Genomic DNA, 27,243 nt, shown 5'->3' with positions numbered 1-27,243 from the left:
TAGCATATTTCTTCCCAACTTTACATGTCCATCAAGTAAACCAATACATAGAAGAAGCTACTGATTAGACTTAAAGCGTATTTTCCTCTGCATACTATGTTATCATCACCTTGATATCTCCTTAAAGTATGGTCGGGTAAATATGAGATACGGTGTATGTAACTGTACTGATGACATGTCATCATTTTTTTATGGCAAAAGTCCCTTTTATAGCATAGTTAGAAAATTCACTTCCTGTTTAGGTCAGAGGTTGTTATAACAACAGAGAGCGCCCGGCATACATGCAACTCACCAGCAGTGACTGATAGAAATCAATTGTTTTTAGGCCAGTTGCAGTTAATTGGGTCACAATACAGCTGGAATATGAATAACTGGAATACACTGAAGTATCTTAAAGTGGAGCATTTCCCTCTTTCACTCTAAATGGAGCAGAAGAACTCTATAAAGGGAGTCGACATGGATGCAGTCGCTCTGTATACCTTTATTCTATCTGCAGGTTGAGCTGAAGGCAGCTGTCTCTTCTCAGAGACGATGGGCTGAAAGAGGAGAGAGAGTCATCTAATATAAAGTGGCTCTTCATTCAATTAAATCTGCATCAATACTATTTTATTATCCGTCCACTAGATGGAGACATGGACAGTGTGGGACAGCCGCTTTCTTGCATCCCACACTCTAAAACAATCCCTACAACAAACTCCTTTCTACAAGTTTATTGAACTTTTTACTACAACACAATGGTTCACATACAGTACAGCATAGTGATGAGTCTATATATACAGAACTGTGATTCTTCACATAATCATGTTGACGCTACAGTATAGGCATACAGAAATAAATAAAACAAACATTTCTCTGAACAAAGATAGCGTGTATAGCTTTCTTCTTTTTTTTTTTTTTGCATTTTACTACAGTATGTCATGGCACGCTATTTTACTTACAAGATTAACAATATATAGCACATGTATTTTAGATTATGTTGAAATCAGACAGTGGGACAGCAGGTGACAATATAGTACACATTTCCCCCCCTCCTTTAGATTTATTTATTTATACTTAAAACATGATGTCAAATAGAGGGTTTCGCTTGGACACGTACAGTAGGGTCTGACCAAAGGGGATCTTTTATGTTATGGATGTCACATGCTTGAATGGAGATGTTATATGAAGTTATTTCTGTAGATTTATCATCCCGTTTCATCTGCTAAGCCTCGAAGAACACACACTAGACTGATTGTTCATCAGCACTCGCGTGGTTTTAACTCTATGAGGAAGACGGTGGTGATGGCCCATGGTGGATTGTGAATGTGAAGCCCTGAGATGTTGTTAATGCCAGTAGAGAGCATGAGACAGAGCGGTAATGTGATAAATGAGGCTGTTAAAGATCAGACGACCTTCACTTTACATACTCGGCTCCTATTTGGGCTAATTTACACGTAGAACAAGTCCAGTCATGCCGTGTGATACACTGAACTTCACATATTTTTCAGTATAAAATCTGTTTGGTTGTTGTGTTTCCTTTAAGAGCGACACGCTTCTGGTTTAATCCGTCCTTTTATTCAGTGACTCAGCTCAGTCCGAACACATCCACGTCTTCGTCACTCACCCGCTGCTCTCTTCTATCCTGATTGGCTGGTCAGGATTTATAACAGAAGAATAACAGCACAACCTAACAAGCTACAACCAACAAGTGGAAACGGCCCGTCCATCCCAGACTGGTGGCTGCTCAGCTGGGGACTCGTTTGCAGATACTTCCTAATCATCGGATGGTTCTGATTAAAAAGCACTGAGTCACTGAATAACTTCCATACAGTCTAAAAGGGGTTTGAGATGTTACTTTGCTTCTGTTTCGACTGTTATCAGGCCATTAAAAAGGCGTTATTGGTCGCTTTAAGCCCCATAGATGTGAGTCATTAGGGGCCAACTACACCTACTACGTTGTAAAAGTGAAACTTAAAAGCAACACATTCTAATAGGGCTTCCACCTACTATAGTCGAGTAGTTGATTAATCGGTCATTTTGATCTTGGTTGACTAAGATTTATTTAGTTGATTAGTCCTTTTTTAAGCTTTTTCATGCTGAATTACTTATTTCTAAGAAACTTATGAGCACATCTCTTGTAAACACAAGATTTAAAGTGCTGTGATTCTTTGTGGAGAAACTCAGTTTCACAGATTTGTCGATTAAATCAACTAATCGATTAGTCGACAAAATCGTATGAGTGTTAGTCGACTAAGAATTTCTTTGTTCGAGGACAGCCCTACGTTCTAACATGTTCGAAAATTGAATGAAACGTTACGTTTTGAACACAAACAAAAATGCTTCTTTAGGTTTAGGCAACAAAACCATCCATCGCCCCTGACCTCCAGCCCATATATAGAGAGCCTGAATCTCCAGGAAGTTGTAGTGACGCCGTTTTGGCCACGACGAAAATTTGCTTCAAAGTCCAGCGCACTTCCTGGGGGCTTGTGTCTAAACTACAGCACCTGACTTCAGCTTCTGCTCCTGTCATAATTACTACGGTCGCTGTCGTCTTCTTTAATACCTTCTTTCGGTGATCTACCATTTGAATAGATTATAAAACCCACTAGTGGGTGTAGTATGCCCCTATCAACCCACATCTATGGTGCTTATAGCGACTGATAACGCCTATTTAATATCCTGACAACAGTCTAATCGGCTGGTTTTAAAATCAAAATTTAGATCACACAGTTAATAGTGTAACTTCAGCCATACTAGGTGCCAAATAGGAAAATGCACCAGAAAGTTTAGGAAAATATCTGAATATCAATGTAGTATACCTGTAGACACTGTCTGACCTGCCCTGATGTGGTGAACCTAACCTTTCTGGTCCTCTGCTGCACTAGAAGCCCAGTCCTGATCCTGTTACATGATGGAGGAGGAATCTGTGTATGAATGAACTTCAGAGGATTCATAACTACTGCTCTGATAAGAGCTTTTAAATCTACTTACAGCTATTGGTATTCTAAAGCTCTCTATGAACTCTAAGATCAGCTCTTACTCAGCGTTTGAGAGGATGATAGTATACTGTAATATAATGAGTAGCTCTAGAGGTAGTAATTACAAATGTATGCACATGACAGCGTGTTAGTTTGATCATGAGGAGTCAGCTCTTCTTAAGGCTCGGTATGAAGACGCACAAGGTGAGTGGGTGCGATGCAGGGAGGAATCCACGATAAATTGGATGTGGTGGGCAGCATTACCTGAAATGTACAATGGCGTCATACAGCTGCAACATCACAGTATCAAAGCGATTACAAAAGGTTTCCTCGACACAGACCCCCCCGTCAGTCTGGGCTGGGTTTCCCTGACGCATGTCGCACCTTATGTCCTCTTCTATTAAATTAAAACTGGACCACATTTAACACAACAGCCCAGTTTTACTTTAAAAATAGAAAATCTAAAGCACTGAGACCACGATCGGGATTAAAGGAAACCAGCTCTCTCTTTCTCTGTGACATCTGTCGAAGTCGATCAGACTGTTCACTCGCAGCATACCAGCTCCTGACTGGAATCAGGACACATGCAAAGATTTTGAAAGCTAACCCGCTAAGCGACATGCATGCAGAGTGTGGGTCTTCTGTTACAAGCTGGCGTTACACACTATACTCTTATTTACGACAGAGAAAAAGGTCACGTCTGCTGCCTACAGTATGTCATCCACATGATGCCCTTAAGAAGATGTGTGCAGGGGACGGTGGAGGCTGTGCGTTCACACAAACAGTTGCTGGTCAAAAACCTCTACTGGAGTATACAGCACTATTATTTACAACATGTGTGTGTACATCAGGGATGGAGTCAGCCCCGCTCCAGTTCAACCACCTCAGGAGGTAATCAGTGATATCTGGTGACAAATTGATTGGCCGAGACATCGATGAGTTGATTACAAGCGGACGTTCTGTATTAAAAAAAAAAATCTGATTTAATTGACTTCCTGTAATGACTGAACTGGGAGGGACCGAACCCCAAACCTGAGGGTGAGAATGGTCACCATGGGAGCAGGAGGGGCTTCATCTAGTTTGAAGACTACAGGGCTACAGATCTTCATCATCATCTTCATCGGTGATGCAGTGGAGGGACGGGCCGCATGCAGATGGGAGGGGAGGGTCCTTGGGTACAGTGTTTGGTCATCTTCTGGAGAGAGAGAGAGACGATAAAAGGAAGTCATTGTTTAGAGAATTACAGTTAAATCTGTTAAAAGTTCTATTGAATGATTATAAATTAACTTTCTAATGTTTCAGATGTTTCTTAGCAGCCATAGCAATGTTTTTTGGGGGGTTTATTTTGCATCTAGCATTGAGTTTGCAGATTGCAACTACCTGCTAACTAAAGTGGCCGACGCGAAATCGTGAAAACGCGAATGGCCCTATCTAGAGCAATTTCCATTCTCTCTAACAGCCAGCAGGGGGCGACTCCTCTGGTTGCAAAAAAGAAGTCTGATTGTATAGAAGTCTATGAGAAAATGACTCTACTTCTCACTTGATTTATTACCTCAGTAAACATTGTAAACATGAGTTTATGGTCTCAATCGCTAGTTTCAAGTCTTCTTCAATACAGTATGATGTTCATTTAATAAATTATGGTCCCATTTAGAGTCAAATAGACCATAAAGCAGGGGATGCTTTGTGATTGACAGGTCGCTACCACAGCATTGTCCGGTCTGAGAGCTGTTTGTGTTTTCGTCTTGATCTTTAACCCTTTCACAGTGTGTTTTCAGTTCATCAAAGTTAATTATAACCATTTTGGTCGTCGGAAATGTTTTATTTAGTGTTCGGTTGTACTTAGCTCCACCCTCTTGCGTCACTTCTGGTTGCAAAAAAACAACATGGCGACGGCCAAAATGCCGAACTCGAGGCTTCAAAAGAGCAGTTCACAAACCAACGGGTGACGTCACGGTGACTACGTCCACTTCTTATATACAGTCTATGATGTGTGTGTGTGTGTGTGACTCAGTGTGCTTTGTTATTTACCAGGCATTAACTTGCAGCGGTCTCCTGCTGAATGACGTAGTGCCTGTTTGAATCATCCACCTCGCTGCTACAGTGAACTTCACTTCTTGTAATGCAGAGACACAAACACAACAGTCAGTACACAAACAACTATATCGTTATCCTGCATTTAATAACAGTCCCATGAAATGTATGGAGGACGGGACCTGCCAAAATCATAAATAAATAAATAAATGAAATAAAATAAATAAACAAATTTTAACTAAATAAGAATAATTGTAAAAATAAATCCGTAAATTTAGAAGTTCATAAAATAAATAAATAAAAAAGGAAATTGAATAGAAGAGTAAATAGATAGGGTAATTAATAGGTATTAAAAAAGAAGCAAATTATACAGAAATATCACATTTGATCAATTAATTGATGCCCCTATTTATTTTTAATATTATTTTTGGTACACTTAATGGCATATTTAATGATTTATCTAGTCATTTATTTAATTTTTTTATTTTGGCAGCCTCTGTCCTCCATAGACGTGTAGGCGTCTAACTGACAAAAAATAAATTGATTGAACAATATGATAAGAATTGATTTATTCTAATCTAGTCTTAAGTTAGTTAAAGGGATCAGAAACAATAAATAGCTCAGTGTTTCTGTTTACTGTTGTTTTACTGCAACTGACATCCTCACCTGTTGTCATTGATGTCTCTCGTTTCACTCTGTCTCTCGATTTGGTTGTTACCTGTTGGAAACAAAACAATAATTTATTTTCATTGATTGATAAGCATGATCAATACTAACTAATCATTAACTGATAAATTGATTATATTATATTACAAAGAGTGCATAAAGAACACTGAGCTCCTGACAATAAACATCTTTCACCGTTAACATAACTATGAAGGATCTTGTGATAAAAACTGATTTGATGTGCTGCTGTTGTTGTTACCGTTGTCAATGTTGAGTGGGAACGACTCCAGTGTGTCTCCATTATATCTGCCTGCTCTGTAGCCCAGCGCTGTGGAAACTCTGTATAAAACATCACAGAAAACAAACACGGTCAAATATGAGCGCGGTATGAGGTGTTACAAACGAGGGGGAGACTTGTTTGATCCAGTCATAAGAGAGTAAAAAGGAGCACATTGTTAAAGCAATACTTGATATCAAAGAGAGAAGCCTGCAGCTGTAGGTTGTAATCAATGACCATGCTTGGATGAATGACCTCTCAGTACCTGTCTACAAACACCACAAGATGCTCTATTGTTTGAAGACCAGTGTAGACTCATCTTGACCTCGGTTATCTGTCACAGACCTGACTTTAAACCGTGCAATCTGTGGCTGGAAACGGTGGAAGGAAGGATTTAAACTCACGTGTTGCTCTGGACAGAGTTGGGGTTGCAGTTGACGCTGGCGGCGCTCGGCTGTGTCACGTTGCTCTGGAAGAGGGCGTTGCTGAAGGTGTTGGCTTGTTCAGTGGCACGGATGTAAGTGTAGAACGGGTTGGTGGGGGAGCAGACGGGCGCCTGCTGCTTCGGTCTCACTGGCTTGGCTGTCAGGATGATAAAGTGATGTAAGATAGAGTACAGCTATAATGAAACTACCCAGACCATGACACAAACAAAAGCATGAATCAAATGATCAAGCTTCAGTACCGATCGTTGCTGCATGGGGGCGCCTCAGGGCGTTCTTTGCCCTCATGGCGTCCTTGATGCGGTCGACCTCCTGCTGGTAGCGGCGGCGGTCCATCATGGCGCCCTCCTTGGCATCCCTCAGTGCAGTCTCCAGGGCCTTAACTCTCTCAGCAGTAGACCGAAGACGTTTCTCCAACTTTGGAAGCTCACAACGCAGATCTGCATTGTCACGTACCAGCTGGACGGGAGAGAGAGCGAGGGAGAGAAGTAACACAGGGTGGGAAAACTGGAATATGATAAAAAAAATAATCAGAGGAAGAGTAGGGTTTGAAAATATGTAGCCAAGTACAGTCTGTTTAAAATGACTCCAAGAAGTACAAATACACAGAAAGCCATGTAACGACAGTAATATGATGCAATATCATTTAGTTAGTCACGTCCATCCCAACGGTCACTAAGTAAAACTATTAGGGCAGAGTTTAGAGAGCACTATTTGCTTACATCACACACATTTTGTGGGTTTTTAACATTAAAGGTGCAGTGTGTAGGATTTGGTTGCATCTAGCAGTGAGGTTGCACATTGCAACCAACTGAAACTTCTCCCGAGTGCCAAGCACGAATGGCCCCATCTAGAGCCAGTGATTGGTTTGTCCGTTCTGGGCTACTGTACATGGTGGACTCCGTGAAGAGGACTCGCTCCCTATCAGGATACAAACGGCTCATTCTAAGGCAACGAAAACACAATGATTCTTATTATCAGGTGATTATACACTAAATAAAACATACTTATTAAAATTATATTCAATTTCTGCCAATAAATCCCCCTAAATGCTACACATTGTTCCTTTGAAGTGTGTTCAAAAATAAATTTAAAAAAAGTATTTTTCTGTTATGCACCCACTGAGGTCGGGCTCCTAGCAGGCAAATTATCCCCCAAAATCGTTGTATCTCTTGGAAAGGAAATATCAGAGACTCTATCTCCTGGTCTAATACAATAATACAAACTGCAGACTGTGTTTACATCTCTAAAAGTTACAGCTCCTCGCCTCCTGTCTGTGTGTTTCTCACCTGTTTGTGAACCTTTGTAAGTTGGTCCAGGTTATTCTCAAGAAAGGAAATCTTCTGCTTCTGGGTGCAAGACCCCCCGCTATCATCAGGCTCCAATTCGGAACTCTGCAGGGAGGAAGACGAAGCACGAAGAAGAGAAAATAAATAGAAAGCGAGGTAGGAAAAGAGGTTTTATAGAAGAGGATTGTAACACCTGATGGGGGACTGACAGAAGCATTTATAAATACCAGTGAGAAGACCTTTCAAAGTCGCTTTTGAGTCACCGTGGAACAAAACCTATGACATATTTACTCCGTGCAAGACCTTTCTGTCGGATCTTTAATCCACTATTCTACACTAAAAGTGAATTTCTTGTGTCACAATATCAAAAAGTCAAGGGGGATTAAAGGAAAGGAGGATATTGTTGCTGTTCCTACTGAGGTTTATAAGTCGGTATTCAGGTCACAGATTCTTTAATACGCCCTTAATATGATTAAAAACTGCCTTCTCTCATCGCATTTGAGCTGCTTACTTTTTTAACCCGCGACGTGAGGTCTTGAACGAACAGCTTGCGCAGGTTGTGGAGGGTCTGGAGTTCGCGGGCCTGGAGGACAGACAGATGGAGAGGAGGTCAAAGGTCATACAAGAGAAAGGAGAGCAGACTGAGGTAAGACAAGAGAGAGACAGAAAGAGACACAGCAGGGGACGATGTTTCAGAGGTAGACACACATAGTGGTGAATATATTACTCACGACAGTCTCCTCCAGACCCTTCAAGTCCTGTTTGGTCTGCTCGTGGCGCTCATGCAGGAATCTGGCGGAAACAGTAAAAACCATCATTACAAATAAGACAATATTTCTGTGGACTTCAGGACGATGTCAAATCTATGTGTTGTTTTGAGTGCCCTCTGCTGGAATTTAAGAGAAGGGAGAGTGGACTGAATCAATTATATCCTCAAATATTTTTATGAAATTGAAATTAGAGATGCACAATTTTGGATTTTTGCAGATATCCAATATTTTTCCACCTAATTGTAGAGAACATCAATTTTCTCCTGTAGTGTAATTAACATATGCCAACTGTTATCGTGGTGGCCCACGGGTAGACGCAGAAATACTTTTCAAAATGAACACATTTACTGGGAAAAATAAGAAAACTCCTTCAACTTAGGTTAGCCTACATTTAAAACATGCCATATTTATGTTTATGTAAAATATCTAGAGCAGCAACAGTAATGTTTACAACAGAAAATTCACTTTATTATCTCAATAATATCTCACCAGAAACAAATCTAAAATGTAAATAAAAAAAATAATATTTGAGAGTCAAGTCATTCCTCCTCTCTCTGCTGCCTGCAGGTACCGCTGGTAGAGGGAGGAGGTTTACAAGAATTTGCCAAATTTTAAGATACGTGACAAACTAAGATAAACAGTTAGACTACATAGAGATAATAAATTATACCAAAATGTAAAAAAATGCAGATAAAAGAGTCGGTAAAGTGGAGCTTATCAAGTCTTAATAAATAAGTCCTGGGGCTCGTTTAATATCGGGTTTCGGTACCCATCCCTTCATATCGGCCTGTGATATTGAAGGAATTGTTCATTTCTGACTGATGCCGATATTTCATTTTAAAGCCTTTTCCGGCCGTTATCGATGATGCGCCGATATCATTGTGCATCCCTAATTGAAATAATCGTGAAAACGAACCCAGGAACCCAGAAATCCTCAACCTGACTCCTCCCACACATAAAGTACTCTATTCCCAGACTTTGTTTCAACCACACTGAGGAGTCAAATGGGAGAAAATGGACCCCCACAACACTTACGAGAGCTCCTCCAGGCGCTCGCTCTTGGTGTTGTCCTGACTCTTCAGGCGCTCAAAGTCGGCGCGAACCTGAGCCAGCTCCAGCTCCAGCTTGGAGTTACGACTGGAGGTGGGAAACAACAGGAGGAAAAAGAGAAAAGGGAAGAGTTGAATGTACAGCAAACTGTATCACATCTATAGTATATTTGTGTGTATAGAAAGAAGTAATTAAGATGGTCACGGACTCAGTGAGCTCGTCAATGATCCTCTGCTTCTCATTGATCTCATCCCGCAGGCGGGCCAGCTGCTTGTGATGGAGGCCGCGGTGAGACTCGCTCTGCTGACGAGGAACCTTCTGGAAATGAAAGGAGCACAACGTCTCATGCTGGGAAAACTAGACAATAAAAGAATATAAAGCCACATAATCTGTTTGGGATTATTCTTTGGAACAAGAGATTTTGAGGAGCCCTCGGTGCAACAAAAACAATATGAGGCATTTCATCTTGTAGATTGTACAGAAAGTCAGATCTGAAATTAAGTATGTTTCTTGCATTCTCTTCTGGGGTGCCAGGATGCCCATGCCAGAATTTCAATACATTTTGATCAATATACTCAGATTTCAGGCTGGGCACAAAAAAAAAATAGTCTTACAATGCTTCTTACCTTCACATTTCCATCCTCCAGCTCTCCCTTCTCTCCATCCTTCTCCTCCATCAGGTAGTTATCTGGTAGAAGAAAAAGAGAAAGAGAGCATTCACCACAGAGTTACAACCTAATAACAAATCCTCCGTAATTCCTTTTGCACGCACATCAGTTCTGTAGCTGTAGTAATATTTTTGCAACAGTATTTTTGTGCATGTGTTACCCTGGTCTTGCAGCTTGGCCAGCTCTTCGCTCAGGGAGTCGTGGCTCTCCTCCAGCAGCCTCTTCTTCTGCTCCACGCTCTGCATGTACTCCGTCAGAGAGCGGATCTTAGCTTCATGCTGCAAGAACACAAACGCACACACAGGAAATGTCATAAAAACCCAATCATGACAAATAACAATAAGCTTTTCATCAATTCCATCTCTCCATTCCTCACCTGAGAGATGAGGAGCTGGCAGGAGGAGAGCTCCCTGCCGGTCTCCTCCATCTTGCGGTGGCACTCCAGCTGCATGTTCTCCAGCTGGCGGCAGCGCTTCACCATGCTCTTCACCTCCGACTTGATCTTGCTGATGTAGAGGCGAGCCACCGTGAACTCCTCCTCGATCGCACCGCTGATCTCCACCGGCTGAGAGAAAAAAATATGATTATTTTCTCTTCCACCAGTCAGGACAAACAGGACTGTATATGCATGATTTGACCTCTAATTGAAACCTCTTTTAGATCCGACTCACCAGCTTGATCTCTCCGTTGCCCACGATGGTGCTGAACTCACTGAGGTCCCTCATCAGACCATTGAGGACGTCAGCGATGCGTTTCCTCTGCTGCCCGCTCACTTCCTGCATACGAGAGAGCTCAGCCTCCAGCTCCATCAGACTGGCCTGTAACAGAGAAAAAGAGAGGGGGAGATAAGGTCAGTAAGGATCAGTGAAGCACTTTATTTTCCAACAGAAAGCACCCAGAGGCCACATACCTCCACCAGAAAAAAAAGATTGAAAAACCAGGAGATCCACTAATATCTAAAACATATTAGAGTAAGGTAACTCCAAAAAAGGTCAGAGGCATTGCTGCAGTGATAAACATTACAATAACTGGGTGATGGAGGACATACATTTTGGAGAATATCTAAAACCTGTCCAGGAACATTAGAGCTTTCTACAAGGATGAATTGTGCCAGCCTGTTCTCATTCAAATACAGATGCTTTGCCACAGCCATCAGCGTTTGATTCCGCTGCACAAGGCACCCTTTGTGTATGAGACACACTGTTTTTTCCATTAACTACAATGTAAACCCATTTGTGGCAACAGTAAACGCTCAGGGAAAGTTCACCAGGAGTGTGGTGACGTATAGTTTAAAGAGCAAAAAGACACTATGAGTGAGTGGGAGGGGAAGAATATGGGCCCAACAAACTCAAGGCTTTCATCCAGGAGACCGCTGTTCGTGTCCCATGTTTTAAGGTTCACGTTCACGTTACAATCAGATGTTCGTTTGTGTCCTATGTTCACAACGTTTTGTTTCATATTTACTGTGCAAACGTAGTAGTTTTAAGCCCAACCATGTTGTTTTCTTCCTAAACCTAACTAAGTGGTTTTGTTGCCTAAACCTAAAGTGACGTCAAGGGGCGCAAGGAAGCGGCAGTATGTGACCAGTTGGGATGAGAACGTGTTGATTGTGCAAGATTTCATCTGAGTCAGACTTATGGCCTCTGGGTTATTAAGGCCATTTAAAATGTTCAGGATGCTAGCGCCACCTAGAAGTCATTTAGATTTGATTGCACAATTCTAAGATGCTGTAGCCACATGGAGGAGAAACTGACAACCCACCATGAGAAAACAGTGTTGCATCGCAAAAATCTAGTTTTTTTTCCATCCTCCCAGTGATTAGGTACCACAATAAATATAATGGGACTTAAGACACTAAGCCCGAATGTGAAAAGGCTCGAACACACTCCAGTATTTGATCGTCATATAATTCCTGCAGTATTTTCCACTCACTGCAAGCAAGCGAGCGTCCTTCTGTTCCACCTCTTGTTTGTGATTTGAGCTCTCCTTCTGTCAATCTCTCATTCCTCTTAAAACCTACCATTTTCTGGGACAGCTGGTCGGCCAGCAGCTGGTTCTGCAGGCCTTTCTCCTCCACCTCCATGCTCTTCTGGTCGTAGTTGATAGCCAGCTCCTCCAGAGCCTGCAGCACCTCCTTCACCTCCGCCTTGGCGCAGTCGCTCTCCACCTGCAGCCGGCCCAGTTCAGCCTGGACCTTGTCCCCATCGCCCTTGGATGAGGCCAGGAGCTGGAGGGAGGGAGGGACGGAAAGAAAAGAGAATTAGTAAGTACTCTCTCAAACATGGTCTGTGTGTGCATATAGTGTGTATTTGTTTGTGTATACTGACCTCGTCCTGGTCCATCATCTGCCCTTTCAGTTTCTCCACCAACTGGCACTGCAGGTTGATCTCATCATCCTGCATAAACAAGAGTTTATCATAAATACCAACTTCACTACCAGCCAGACTCAATCACTTGCATGGAATTAAAGTAGAGCTAAAGTAGGTTTAGTTTACTAATGCACAGGCCAAAACTGTCTGTTGTAATGAGCATGTCCATGTTTTTGTGTTTGGACCTTGTCATCCAGCTGCTTGTACAGCTTGCGGATCTCCTCCTCGTACTTCTGCCGCTCCTCCTCAGAAATGCGGACCACGATGGAGGAGGTGTCATTGTCCAGAATAGGACGGTCTTCAATGGTTTCGAAACGGGTCACCACGTCTGGCGTGGTCTGCTCCGTCTCAGGCACGTCCTCTCCTGAGGGAAGGGATGAAAGACCAAAGAGGACAGAGACACAAATACATCAGAATAAGGCTGTTAAAACGAGGTTTCTGCTGGAGTTCAGTCAATCAGAAAAACACGTCTCACCGTTCCTCCAGCGGTTGAGCTCGGTCTCCAGCTTCTGGACGGTTTCCTTCAGAGTCTTGTTCTTCTCCTTCTCCTTCTCGTACTTCCTCTTCCACTGCTCCGCCGTCAGCTCCAGGTTGATGGAGGCGGTGTTCCTGATGGTCTTGGCTCTGTGACACAGGAAGACAAAGACACATCAGTTTTCTAAGTGATTAAGGAAACGAATGATGGTCAGTGTTTGTGTTTAAAGGTCCAGTGTGTAGGATCTGGCGGCGAGGTTGCAGGTTGCAACCAGCTGAAGCCTCTCCCGTGTGCAAAGCGTGTTGGAGAGCCACAGTGGCCGACTTGAAAACTTGAATGTCTAGGGCCAGTTGTGAGAAGTGTAGGTAATTTGGAGCAGAGCCAGTGCGTAGACTGTGTGTGAGTGGTGAAGCAAGAGAGAGAGAGCTGCAGCGACAACAGGAGCGAGTAACATTATCGACTTCGGCTCAAGCAGGAAAAGTTAACAGTGTTTGGTTTGTCCGTTCTGAGCTACTGTAGAAACATGGCGGACTCCATGAAGAGGACCAGCTCCTTATGTATGTATGTATAAATGGCTCATTCTAAGGTAACGAAAACACAACGTTTCTTATTATCAGATGATTGTACACTAAAGAAAACATGATTATTAAAATTATATTCCATTTCTGCCAATAGATTCCCCTAATTGTTATACACTGGTCCTTTAATTAACAGTTCAACTGGATAATTTGTTATTGTTGAGACCTTTCTTGAGCCTTCTGACTCAAAAACAGATTCATACCTCCGTAGTGAAAGAATAACTCAAAATAAATATACGTGCAATATAGTCAAGTGTGCAGTGTCAGTTAGCTTCTACTGTATACTACTATTTCTTTCCAAAGCTGCATCGCCTGTAACCACAAATGCATGTACCGTTGTCCAAACATCAGAGTGGACTTGGTCTCGGCGTCGTTGTAGCTGGAAGGAGAGCAGCAGATGAACATGGTGGTGCGACAGTTCCCACCGAGGGAGTCCTGCAGGATGCGGGTCATTTTGCTGTCGCGGTACGGCACGTGAGATTTCTGCAGGAGAGAGAAGGAGAGACGGGAGGGAAGATTAGGAGAGAAGAAACAGAGAGAAAGAAGACACAGAATCAAAGATGAAGAAAAGAAAGGAGGATAAGGATTTGTACTTCTGCAGTGATTCAACAGAAGATCACTTTTCCATTCCTCTTGATTTCTCTATTTTGGATTTCTAACAAACCCCCAAACTGCTGTCAAAAGTGTCTGATTTATTGTGCCGCATCCAACCAATCTTTTAGTTAATTGGCGGGGACAGTTTTGGCATTTCACAGCCAAATCTGGTGAGTTGGCAGAAAGGAAAGGAGGAGATGGATTTCATGAACAAAGTCGACAGGAGGCACCGACAGCTACTGTCCATTAGTGTTAGAAATGAGAGAGGAGAGGAGCCTGGAGATAAACAGGACACTTCCAGTTGTACAAATGGAAATTAAACATGTTTTAATGTATTAAAAATCCCCAAATTCGACAATAAAAATAAGCTTCAGTTGTGGAAAAGGTACATATGTTTCACTTAACTTAAATGTGGAGAGACTACTTTACATCAGCTCCTTAAATATCTCACATATTGGCTCAACACTGACATACAGTATTCTCCAAAATACCAAACCAAGACTAAAACATACATATTTTAGCTGATCTATTTTACTTTAATCCAGATCTGTATTTCTGCAGATCTATTTTACTATAAATCTCAAGTCTCATTTGTTCCTCTACTGTCTATACAAATAGAGGTAAGTCGTGTGAAAATAGCTCACCGTGCCCTCAGCCAGCGCAGAGATGACATTTCCCAGAGCAGAGAGAGACTTGTTGATGTTTTTAGCCTCATCCAGGACGGCTCCTGCAGCTCCAGTCTTACTGACCTGGAGTAAAGAAAGAGTCAAACATGAGAGAGAAAACCACAGAAGTCATTCATTTGAAGCTTGGGAGTTTTTGTGTTTCCTACCTTCTCACTGCCAGCCAGATCCACCAGGTAGAGTTTTCCACACAGTTTCTGCTCAGTCTCCACATGTTCCTGCTTGATGTTGATCAGGAAGATGCTGTGGCTGCGAGAGCTGTGCTCGTTCATGTCTGCACAAAGACAGAAGCAACACAACAGCTGAGTGGAACAAAAGGCAAAGAGGTTTCCCTGCATATCTTTGAAATGTTGATGTTAAAACTGGTGTTTAAAACCCCCTTTTTCAGAGGGATACAGAATTCAGAAGTACAACAAGTAGGAAAATGTTTCCTTTTATCTGTTTTTAGTTTCACAATAGAAAAACAGAGACTACAACTAACTATGTGTAATCATGGTGATTTTAACTGAAAAATAATGGATTCACCATTTAAATATTACATTACAAAACATTTACATTTACAAAACATACAAACTATTATTTACATGCCTCTTTCTTATCTAGTACCAGCAGTTCTTATGTCACCTTAAAGGTGCAGTGTGTAGGATTTGGCGTCATCTAATGGTGTGGTTGCAGATTGCAACCAACTGAGTACCCCTCCGCTCACTCCTCCCTTTACAAGACTGCGGTAACGTGAGCCGCCGAGTGCAAAACTGTGGTAACACCATTCGCCATCTTTACCATAATAACACTACTTTAGGAACAAAGGAAGTCAGACGGCGGCTGGCGGTTCAGGTGATTAAACACTAATGAAAACATAGTTATGAATATTACATTACATTTCTGCTAATAGATCCCCCAAAATGCTACACTGTTCCTTTAACGGATTAATTTGAAGGTATTTTTCTGTGCATTTGAAATCTTTTTTGTCAATCAGAACGAGTCACTCCTGCAGCAGAATGATGGCATCGTCATTTCGCAGAGTGCAGATAACAAGCCACATTGATCTGAATGCCTCTCTTCACTAGACAGAAAGTAAGTTCAGGTTTCTCTGCAGATGGTATCTGAGGGCATCAGCTCAGTGTCTGCGGAGTGTCGCTCCATTAGTCTGCTATCAGCACGCCGCTCTGCTGCACCGTGAGTCAGCAGGCAACGACCAGGAAACAGAGGAGACGGTGCTGCTCCTGAACGCAGCCTCACTGCTGCTGACATTCAGTCGGTTTTCAAAGCTAGTCTGTTGTAGGATTTAATTATCATGACATTATTAGCATTAAAAAGTTGTATTTTATTTCTGCTCTACTGAGCTTTCTATTACTAAATATTATATAATAATTATAATAATAAGTATAAGATCTATTTAATTTGTCATAATGAAATTTGTCTTGGCCTCCGTCATTTCCCACACAAGTACGTAAAATCCATAAAATCCAAAGCCTACGCAGTCTAGCTCACACTATCTATGCATTATACAACCCCATTACAACGAGGCTGTTTATCTAAAGTTGTAACACACAGGCAGAAATGAATATTTATAGAGATTTTGCATGCACCAAAAGACTTTGTATTTTATGCCAGAGCACAAGCTGCAGCTCAGTGAGAAGAGGATGAGTTGGGTCAGACACTGTTTTATTGGCCCGTCTGGTGTATCGGCTCAACGGACGGATGATTTATAACACCCGAGTTCTTTTATAGCGCTCTGCACCAGACGAGCAATCTGTGTTTTTCATCGTTAAGTTGCAACACGATGCAGAACTCTCACAGCCATTAATAAATAACTGTAGCCGAGGAAGTGCCTATATCTGCAAAAACGTCATTTTATCTACTCTCTCTAATATCTGTTTTTATAAACAAATCAGTTTTGTTCACCTTACATAAGACCCCAAAAAGCCTTGGAGAGGACTTCAGCATCTATAATTAAGTCTTTGACTGGATACACACAGCCCCAAAGTGCATACTTTCTTTTAACAGATCGATTATAATGAATAATTTAAATTTCTAAACAACGATTAAGCAGCTCTGTGCTTTTCAACTCCTGATAATTGCATACGTAGGCCTATTGTATTCCTGTGTTTACAAGTATTACTGAGGTAAACACATTTTGAACAGCATAGGAAAACAATGATAACACATTAAGTTGTTGTCTGTTGTTGGTCTTTAATTTGAAAGACATATTAATCTATTTCTTGAAACAGAACATTTTGACATCAAACCAAATTAGAGCGTTATAAGACAAATGCGTACACTACTGAAGCATTTTTCTGGATTTGATGAGATACAATCACTGGGTTTACTGGTAATAACGTCACATTAGTTTTAGCAGCTTTTTTTTTACAATAATGACATATTGTTTAATGCAGTATTGGAGCCATGAGTCAGATATTATTACTGGACCACAGAGGAGTGACTCAGCAGCACGGAGGACAAAACAAGCTGCAGGACTTACAGATCAGAGAGCTTTTATTTCCAGTGATTTGAAGGTTTTGTAACATGCATTAAAGATATAAACATACTGTTTCCAGTTCACTGAATACAGCATTAGACAAGCTGTTTCTGTTTGTTACTACGAATTACTTTATTGGGATAACGGCTCCGGGCAGGGACGTTGTTCTGCTTTGTTTCTTTCTCCAAACCCACAATAACTGCACATCTCTGCCAATTACATTACAGTGAACTCTGACAGGATATTATTTCTTTTTATGGGAATGAATGAAGCTTGAAAATTATAGCGGGCTGTAACACGGACATTACATAACAAGACACAATAACATGCTACATGAACTCAGCTGTCACTTCACGCATCAGTGACACGTTGTGAGTGCTGCTGCCGGCTCTGGAGAGAAACTAGATCACGTGATGTGGAAGTAGAGGAACAAGAGATTTATATTCTCAAGATCTAAAAATGTGTTACTGTAAGCATTTGTCTTTTGGGATGTTTTGTTTTATTATATATATATTTAAAAAACTGATTTCTGCCCTGAATTACAATATTCATGTACCCAATGTGTATTCTGTGTTGTAACAACGATACTGTAAGATAAAGACTCACTGGTCACAGCGACATGACGGGCAGCTTTTCCCTCGTCGATCACATCCATCACCTCATCAGGGCTGGAGACAAAACGCTCAGTGCATCCCTGAGGAGAGAAGAAGAAACAAGGAGAGGAGAGGAGAGGAAAGGAGAGGAGAGGAAAGGAGAGGAGAGGAGAAGAGAGGAGAGGAGAGGAGAGGAGAGGAGAGGAGAGGAGAGGAGAGGAGAGGAGAGGAGAGGAGAGGAGAGGAGAGGAGAGGAGAGGAGAGGAGAGGAGAGGAGAGAGACAAGGGGAGAGGAAATGACAGGAGAGGAGATGATATGAGAGGAGAGGAGATGAAACGAGAGGAGAGGGAACAAGAGGAGAGGAGAGTAGGGGATACGAGAGGAGAGGAGAGGAGAGGAGAAGAGAGGAAACGAAAGGAGAGGATAAAAGACGAGAGGAGAGGAAATGAGAGGAGAAGAAACAAGAGGGGAGGAAACAAGAGGAGAGGAAACAAGAGGAGAGGAAATGAGAGGAGAGGAAACAAGAGGAGAGGAAAGGAGAGGAGAGGATACAAGAGGAGAGGAATCAAGAGGAGAGGAAACAAGAGGAGAGGAAACAAGAGGAGAGGAAACGAGAGGAGAGGAAACAAGAGGAGAGGAGAGGAGAGGAAACAAGAAGAGAGGAGAGGAAATGAGAGGAGAGGAAACAAGAAGAGAGGGGAGGAGACGAGAGGAGAAAAGAGAGACAGAATAGGAGTCAGACTTGATTTCATGGATCTGATGTAACAAACAGGAAGATTTTCACCTAAAAAGACGACATACAAATCACTTTGACAAACCTTTACAAATGGCACCCTGTTCTTATCCTCGTGGACAGACAGGTTGGTCTTTGTCACTAAAAAAAAAATAGAGAAATTATAATTTATATTTCACAATATCAAATCAAAATACTGTTGCAGGTGATTTTATGAAGAGCTCATTAAAGCACTAACCATCCAGAAGGTCACGGATTTTGTCCATGTAGATTTCAAAGTATGAAACCTGTTGGAGAAGAAAGAAAAATAGAGAAACCAGATTTAGATCAGGCTGAAACGTGTCATCGCATCTTTAAGTAGAAGTACATTCAAGTTTTTTTTTTAACTGTTTGCAGACAAAAGGTAAAGATTGATACAAGAAAAACTATTAAGACAAGAAACATAACACAAGACATTAAATAGACTAACCTTGATGTGGAACTCCAGGTTTTCATCCATGGCAAAGATGTGGTTGAAAATGTCCTCAGCGATGCGAGGAATGATGCCCATCAGGTGAGGGTCGTGCAGCTTGCCCTGAAAAAAGAAGTCACAGATAAAGGTGATAGCTATTCGGGGCCAAAGGTTAATGGAGACTTCATGCAATGATGCCTTTATATTCTCATAAAAGGTATGTTAAATCAAAGGACAGTAAAAGGCTGGGCAGAAAAAAAGAGAAAATGCTGGTAGATCCACAAAGAAGTAGTTAGGGCTATATACAGCTTTCCAGATCTGAGTGGTTGGATAATATTAAGGTTTTGCTTTATTGCTCTGAATACTGTACCTCCATGGTGTGAGTCTTCCCGGAGGCGGTTTGTCCATATGCGAAGATAGTGCCATTGTATCCACCCAGAACATCTATGAGAGAAAATAACAGAACCACAAATGAGCCCGCAGCACATATATTTCAAATATCTGACATGTTTATGACGTGCCTAATCATCCATACCTTTGACAATCTGCTTGGCGCAGGTGTTGTACACCTGCTCCTGGGTGGTGTTGGTCGGAAACACTCGATCGAACACATAGTTCTTCCCCTGTGAAGGACAACAACAAGCTATTAATAAAAAAAACATAAAAGATTAGGTGGTTTATCTCCAAATTGAGATCAGATTTTTCAGTTTAGTCTCAGGACATTCAAATAAATCAATTTCCAAATCTCTTTTCTAGCAGCTAGTCATCAGTCTGAGCTCTGGGAAATGATGTCATCCCTGTGAGGTGGCCAGTGACGGATTTATCCTCTTGTTTGCACGTGTCTGACCATAAAAGAATGAGATGCACACACATATAAAGTGGGTGAGTCATGGTTTAAACCTTTAAATGTCATCTCTCATGGGAAAACACACATTCATGTTACAGACCAACACGACATATTGCTGTTGTCATATGGGAAAACTTCAAAACTGATGACCTGTAATCACAGTAGGGCTGTTCTCGACCAAAACAACTCTCAGTCGACTTCGAATCACACAAAAGCACCACTTTAAATCTAATGTTTACCAGAGATGTGCTCATAGGTTTCTTGGCAATAAGTCATTCTGCATGAAAAAAAGCATAAAGCATTACTAATGAACTATAGAAATCTTACTCGACTAAGACCAAACAGCCGATTAATCGACTAAAAGAGGCAGTCTTAACTTACACATTATTCACATGAAAAAACTAAATCTTTTCTCTTGATAGCTCACTTTGAAAATGTTTTTAGAAATCACATTGAAGCAAAAAAACAAGACTCATATCATCATATTTCCTCATGACACGGCAAAAAAAAGCAGTATCACCCTGCAGTCTTTGAGAGTGCTTCAGTGTTGCTACCATTTTCTAGATGGTTTGTACAACGCTGCTTTCATCTTCCCAACAGAAAGCACACAACAAAAGAAGATGATATCAGCAGAGTGAGGAAGACCAGCTCTGCAGTGCTTCTTTCTTTCAGCTAGTCAGAGCCAGATTTCATCCAGGCCCCTGGCAGCTTCAGATAACAGACCAAAAGAAAAAGCTCTTTTTCTATTACTATAGCTTCATATCTAACATGGGAACAATATGAAAGATAATTCTCATTAATAGCTGTGTATCCAGTGAGGTGCTATACTAGCTTGCTGCAGTGCCCTCAGGTGGAGCTCGTCGGGCTAACGAGCTTCTGTTATCTTATAACTCGATGGGTTTTCTCATTGTGGGTTCATTTCAACAGACTTTCTGAGAAATAGAAACATGTTCCCAGGGTTTTATGTACATATTCTAAGGTAAAGGAGTATCTGCTGCTGTAATGAATTCTAAAATCTGAACAATTATCTTGTTAGTTATTTTAGAACTACAGTTCCCATGATGCTTTGATAGTGTACCAGTGTATGTTTTTTGCTGAATGCTAATAGAGTGCTGCAACCAAGGCCTATTGAAAGGAGGCTGGGTCATGCGTCATATCACCCGGGGTATAACACATGCGCAGTAAAATCTGGCCTGCACACGCCGAAATTGAGCCAATCGTAACGCACGACCGCAGCTTCAGTTATACTGGGCATGTGTTATACCCCAAGACCCATATCCGCCCGTGACCCAGCCTCCTTTCCATAGGCCTTGGCTGCAACCCGAAAGTTAGCATCGCACTAGTTCCCTCGACAAAAAGCCGATGTCATTTTTCCATTGGGTTTTGGATTATTGCAGAAAATAAGTGATGATAACGGCAATGATACTGACGCGTTTTGTTCAAGATAATCTCCACAAATGAACACCACTTTTATGATTTTTGTGCGAATACAATCGGCAGAAGTAAAAAGCTATCGTTATAAACAAACTACAACACGATCATGGGACTTCACATCACCACCACTAAGTTAAAGGCGGACACTTTTTAAAAACACGTAAAAGGTTCAAAATTCACAAGTGAGGTTTTTCATGTCGTAAAACGTTAAAATCTCTTAAACTTTCAGGCATCTACCTAAAAACCCATTAAAAAAAAACATTGACTTCCAGACGAGGGAACTGGAAGTACAAAAATTCTAACTCATTTCAGGGTTTTAGGACTCATTCCTGTAGCACTCTAAAATAATAATCTTTTTATCTTATTTACATTTTGGACAATACACTCATTCACTTTCTTGCAGAGAGTTGTTGTTGTGAGCTGCTGTACGATGAACATGAAGCTACAGCCAGGAGACCGTTAGCTTAGCGTGGCACAAAGACTGGGAACAGCTAGCCAGGTCCTCTAAAGCTCACTATAGTTACCATGTTTTAATCTCGTTTGTTTGATCCGTACAAAAACGTAAAAGTTGTGATTTTAAGGGGGTTATGTGTTGGATTATTTTCTTGGCCAGGCGCGGTGACTTCCTGTGCTTCCAGGCTTTGTACGGGACAAAAACTACTTAGGTTTAGGAGAAGATCATGTTTTTTGTTAAAATAACTCTGGAAGTGCTGTAACTTAAGTACGGAAGTTACGTGACAAATAAATCTACGTTGACTTCTGGTTTCACACCAGACATGAACGCTGGTCTCCTGGACGAAAATCCAGTGTTTTTTGACTCACCCAACCACCCCGACCTCCTCCCTACGTGGCATTTGTCGCTTTTTGTGGGATATTATACGATTACAGTGCATTACTTTTCATATAGGTAAAGCTATGAGAACATCCTGAAGCTAGCTACTTAACTTTGTTAGTTGTAGTTTCATATATAATGGACAGATATGAGAGTGGTATCAATTTTCTCATCTAACTCTTGACTAGAAAACAAATGAGCATATTTCCCAAAATGTTGAATTATTTCTATAAATGAGGAAATTTAACTGTTCAGAGAAGCCGTAGATCCATTTGTTTAGAACATGAAATGATAACTGTAGCAACATGTTTTGGGTTTTAAGAAAAACTGATTAAATATAAGAAAATAAATTACAGATGCTAATTGAACAAGTAGGCAGAAGAGGAGGCAGGACTTTAGCCTCTCCAATTTCTCAGAATGAGTTTCAACATTGAGCATCTTGTATTCAAATTATCACTTGTGCACACTACAAGGAAGTAGGTCAACAAATACAGAAACGCATTGCTTACACAATGTTAAATTACTGCAAAGCTCAGTAGAATATACATGAGAATACAACACACTCAAGATGTGCTTTGATTTTTACACTGATGTTCGCCCTCATTTTGTGAGAGCGTTGGAAGCTAAATCCACAGGAATGCATTTTGTTTATTCAAAAATTGTCATGCCCCAAAAATAAAAATCTTCCTAAAATACAAACAATCCTGCATGAAACACAGACGAGAGAGTGAGTCAGCTCTGACGGGCCTCGCTGCAGAAACCAAGCTATGAATGTCACCGTCCCATCTGATACAGAGGCCACAATGCAACACAATAATGACAGCTGCCCAGAACAAGAGCCGTATTAAATGTCATTAACAAATTGACTCATCTGCAGGCCGCCCCCATGACACAGTGATTTACCAGAGGGAGGCTTTCACTCCCAGGACGATGGGGGAGGAGGAGGAGGAGGAGGAGGAGGGACGAGGAGGAGGAGGCTCAGAAAGAGACGTACAAATGGAGACAGATTAGTAAAAGAAAGATGAGGGTGAGAGTCAAAGAGGCAGCAACAAAATAGAGAGAACAGTAAGATGAGACAGAAAGAGAGACAGAAAGATGGAGCCAGAGACAAAGCAGGTCAGCTGCTGATGTATGAGCTCGCTGGAAGATTATTGATCCTCTCTGTGGGCAATTAGAGAGATCAGTTTCTGACTGTACTGTCCAGCATCATCCAGAGAGGAGAGAGGAAGGTCAGGATGAGATGTCTCCATTATCGCTGGAGAAAGTTTCAACATCATTCCTCCCTCCTCTGCACACTGCATTTATCTGCTATAGAGGAGGACCACAGCTAGCTATATTCCTCTCCTTGTAGCACTCCTTGTGTTCTCTATTTATGTTTTTTTTTAGCTTTCCTCAGACATGACACACTTGGCCAAGAACAAAGCATCTAAAGAGATACAACCAGCAACATATTTAAGCAAAAAATTATAAAATTGCGTTACAATTCTTCCTTTATTTGGCCTTTTACACTGGATGGATATGGAATGATTTTGGCCTCCATGATGGGATCAATTCAAATTAATTTCTCTGAATTTCATATGTAAATGTGAACCACTTAGCAAGGGCTGAATCACTAATCTGGAAGACATCGATGCAACAAAATCTCCTTTCTTTGTTCACATATGAAATACTAAAACTATAAAAATGTATGTTTTCGAGAAATTAGTATTAGTTTCTTAAAAGCGTACTAAATAAGGCAGATTGCTGCCCTAATAATTCAGATATATGGCACCATAAAATTCTTAAAATAATTGACATATATTAGAAACTAACACTGAAATAAGGCTACTCTGGCATATTATTTTTCTATTTATTTGCCAAGTACGTGTGTACGTGTGCACGTACAGCTGAAATTTGACTCCATTTTTTTTGCATCTCTCCCAAAATTCTTACACAAATATAGAAATAACAGAATCTGGACAATAAAGGTAACGAGTAGTATAAAAAATAGATGTATATATAAATATTATATAAATATATAAAAAGGCACCAATGACCAACAATAAAATAAGAGATAATAACGTCTATATACAAGTTAACTGTTCTGTAAGTTGTAAACAATACAAATAGTACAAATAAATAAATACTGAATTGATACACATCAGTTTTGACAAAAATCTAATTCAAGTATCCTGAAAGTAAACAGTGTTTACCACACATCACAGCCACATGCTCTCCAGCTATTAAACATTCAGAATCTAAAGAGACTGAATTATGTATTCTTTGGTGTATATCCTCCCTTAAACATAAACTAATCTTCAGAGTAAACAAAACATCAGATTTTGTTCCACCTGCAGCTCACCAGGCCCCCATTTCTCCAAACTTCAACATCTACTACAAAGATCATCACCAGACGTCACCTCTGCACCAACATATCTGACTGCACCTGCTGAGTAATGAAGCCATAACAGAGTAGAATAGAAAGCTTTATGTGCTGTAGGCTGACCTCCTTCATATGGCAGCACTATAGGAGAGGTTCATTAGGATAATTAACTTGAACACTCAGGATGAATGAATGGAAAATACTTTCCATTCATTTAGGCCTACATATTTACCTTTTGAGGGTTGTATTAGATGTGTGATATGAATCAGGATTACTCAAGTAGGCCTACAGAAAAATACAGCAACTTAATACCTAGTGTTATGTCAGCATGTTTATCTCAAAAGTGCCCTATGTTTATGATAACAAGGAGTGTTTCATTCAGTGCAGACCTTAGTCAGCTGATGCAAGAGGCCAGTTTGCACTTTAACAACATTACATGCAGATTTTTTGTGCTTTGTCATGTTAAGGAAAAGATAGATTTTTTGGGGGTGGAAAGGTGTCATATTTTTTAGGCCTAGAGAAAAACACAGCAAATTAATACCTACTGTTATGTTGGCATGTTTATCTCAAAAGTGCCCTATGTTTATGATAACAAGGTGTGTTTCATTCATAGGCTGCACAGTGCAGACCTTAGTCAGCTGTTGCAAGAGGCCAGTTTAACAACATTAACATGCAGATATTTGTGCTTTGTCATGTTAAGGATAAGGTAGATTTTGTTGTTTGGGTAAAAGTGTCATATTTCCCTGCATGTGCTGCACCGATTATCACGGTTCCCTTCAGATCCACGACCCAAACCAGCTGATGATTTATTGATGAAGGGCCTGCATGATGCACAACAAAGCGCCTCCTGCCTCCCTTTTCTACTCACCCCGACGAGGACAGAGTCGTCTCCCTGGAACGTGGGTATGAACTGGTCCCCTCGGACGATCTCAGACTGGTTGAGAGGACGAAAGCGACACAACACTTTGATATTGCAATCCGCTGGGATGTCGGCCATGGCGCAGATTCAAGGAGGAGGAAGGATGCTGAGCGGAGAGATGCTGCTGCTGAGGAACAGGAGGAGGAGGAGGAGGATGTTTGGGCCTGATGTGACCGTCAAAATAAACGACCAAGGGATGCGCAACCACTTCGTCCACTGCGTCGAGAGGTTTTTATCCTAAACGAGCTGAGAAGAGAGGATGCTTCTTTTTATTGATGCGCAGCTGGGTGCTGTTTCTCCTTGTCGCAGAGAGGCGGGCTAGGATTTAAATTAGACGTCAAACCGCAAAACGATCCCCTACATCATTAAAAAACAACCGACTGTGATGATGCTCGATCTCCTTGTTGTGTTTCTTCTCTCTTGTGTGTGTTTTTCCTTCTCGGGTGCGGCGGTGGATGGATGTGCGTCAGGCCGGTTGAAGGTGAGATGCTGCTGGAAGGGCAGTGAGGTAAAAGCTGCTGCTGATGATGATGCTCGGCCTCTCTCTGGTCGCCACAGCGCCCTCTGTCGGCGAGCAGAGGAAGGGCGTGGTCTGCATCCGCCTCTTTTAAAGTGGTACCCACCATCACCACCACCACCACAGCCTCAGCATCATCATCATCAGCTCAGCATCCTCACAGCACAGTAAACACAGAGCACCACGCTGCAGCGTCACATCCTCACACAGCTATGAAGGATAACTTCATTACTGTGGTGGAATTTATGATACACAAGTTAACTCAATAATAAAGGAAGAGGCCCCGGAGCTGTTGATGTCTTACACAGAAGGTTTATTGAAGCTTGATCAAGGAGCAATTGGCAGGTCTCCACATTGAGGTGCTCTCTGCGTGAAGGCCTCACAACTCTGCCCTTCCTCCCTGGTGCTCAGTGTTTTACCCTCATCATGTTTTGACTTACTCGGTTCCTCTGGCATCTCTGACCCTGGTTGCCCCAGCGACTGGCTCTATGGTCCCTACTACAGACACAGCTGTACAGATAATGGTGGCTCCCCTAGACAGGACTCTAACCCAATAATGTCAACAGAGGGACACTCTGAGAGACCCTCTGAGAGACCCTCTGAGAGACACTCTGAGAGACACTCTGAGAGACACTCTGACCCAACCAAGGAGAGAGGAATTAATAGGCCTGATGGTGATGATGCAGTGACTAATCCTCAAAGTCATACTTTGGCCTCTCTCTCTGATGCCTGACTGTGTTTCTTGGAAGGCATAAGATGAGGAACCATTATGGGAAGACAGTGGTGATTATTGATTAAAAGATGAGTTTAGGCCTCATCTTAGGCTCCTTGAAGGAGCATCACAGTGTCTGATGAGACTGGGATGATGCAGCACAATGTCAAAAAGAAAAAAACATTAACATGCCCATTAAAAATATATACTTATTATACTTCTAGAGTGAACAAATGACTGATATTACAAATACAATTCAGAAAGCACTCATTGAATACATATACTTACCCAGGCTGCGCAATCCTGTACATTTATTTTCCTGAATTTATCTACATCAAAATACACAGATAATTATGGGATATTCTTAATTTACTAAGAAATTAAATCATTTATTTATTTTTTTGAGGTTTATATTAGGGCTGTCAAAATTAACATGATAACATGTTACCGCAAATTTGTTTTAACGCTACTAATTTCTTTAACGCATTACTTGTGATTTCTAGGTTGTAG

General features: G+C 41.4%; 1 protein-coding gene across 1 annotated transcript; it reads right to left on the bottom strand.

The window, feature by feature from the left end:
- Positions 1-695: 695 nt before the first annotated feature.
- On the bottom strand, positions 696-26,048 carry LOC141773110 (kinesin heavy chain-like). Its single transcript, XM_074644793.1, has 29 exons — positions 25,454-26,048; positions 19,646-19,733; positions 19,481-19,554; positions 19,129-19,233; positions 18,898-18,946; positions 18,745-18,800; positions 17,939-18,026; positions 15,003-15,127; positions 14,815-14,919; positions 13,911-14,059; positions 12,999-13,147; positions 12,709-12,887; positions 12,482-12,550; positions 12,175-12,381; positions 10,826-10,972; positions 10,531-10,719; positions 10,315-10,432; positions 10,113-10,174; positions 9,695-9,804; positions 9,472-9,573; positions 8,398-8,458; positions 8,178-8,249; positions 7,667-7,771; positions 6,620-6,836; positions 6,339-6,516; positions 5,917-5,996; positions 5,658-5,709; positions 4,989-5,073; positions 696-4,152 (listed from the first exon to the last, which is right to left on the bottom strand). Exons 1-28 carry the CDS (start codon positions 25,580-25,582, stop codon positions 4,995-4,997), a joined length of 3,144 nt encoding a protein of 1,047 aa, XP_074500894.1. The 5' UTR covers positions 25,583-26,048; the 3' UTR covers positions 696-4,152; positions 4,989-4,994.
- Between the last annotated feature and the right edge of the window lie 1,195 nt (positions 26,049-27,243).

This window comes from Sebastes fasciatus, chromosome 8 (assembly GCF_043250625.1).
Source record: "Sebastes fasciatus isolate fSebFas1 chromosome 8, fSebFas1.pri, whole genome shotgun sequence".
Lineage (NCBI taxonomy): Eukaryota > Metazoa > Chordata > Actinopteri > Perciformes > Sebastidae > Sebastes > Sebastes fasciatus.
This window is presented reverse-complemented; position numbering and strand designations above follow the sequence as displayed.

What these genes read in the sequence shown, in the direction of transcription:
- LOC141773110 (XM_074644793.1), bottom strand. Translation starts at nt 25,582, where the DNA reads ATGGCCGACATCCCAGCGGATTGCAATATCAAAGTGTTGTGTCGCTTT. An exon ending in AGATGATGGACCAGGACGAG is followed by an intron (nt 12,382 to 12,481) that starts GTCAGTATACAC and finishes CCCTCCCTCCAG; the next exon opens with CTCCTGGCCTCATCCAAGGG. An exon ending in AGAGACATCAATGACAACAG is followed by an intron (nt 5,074 to 5,657) that starts GTGAGGATGTCA and finishes CTGCATTACAAG; the next exon opens with AAGTGAAGTTCACTGTAGCA.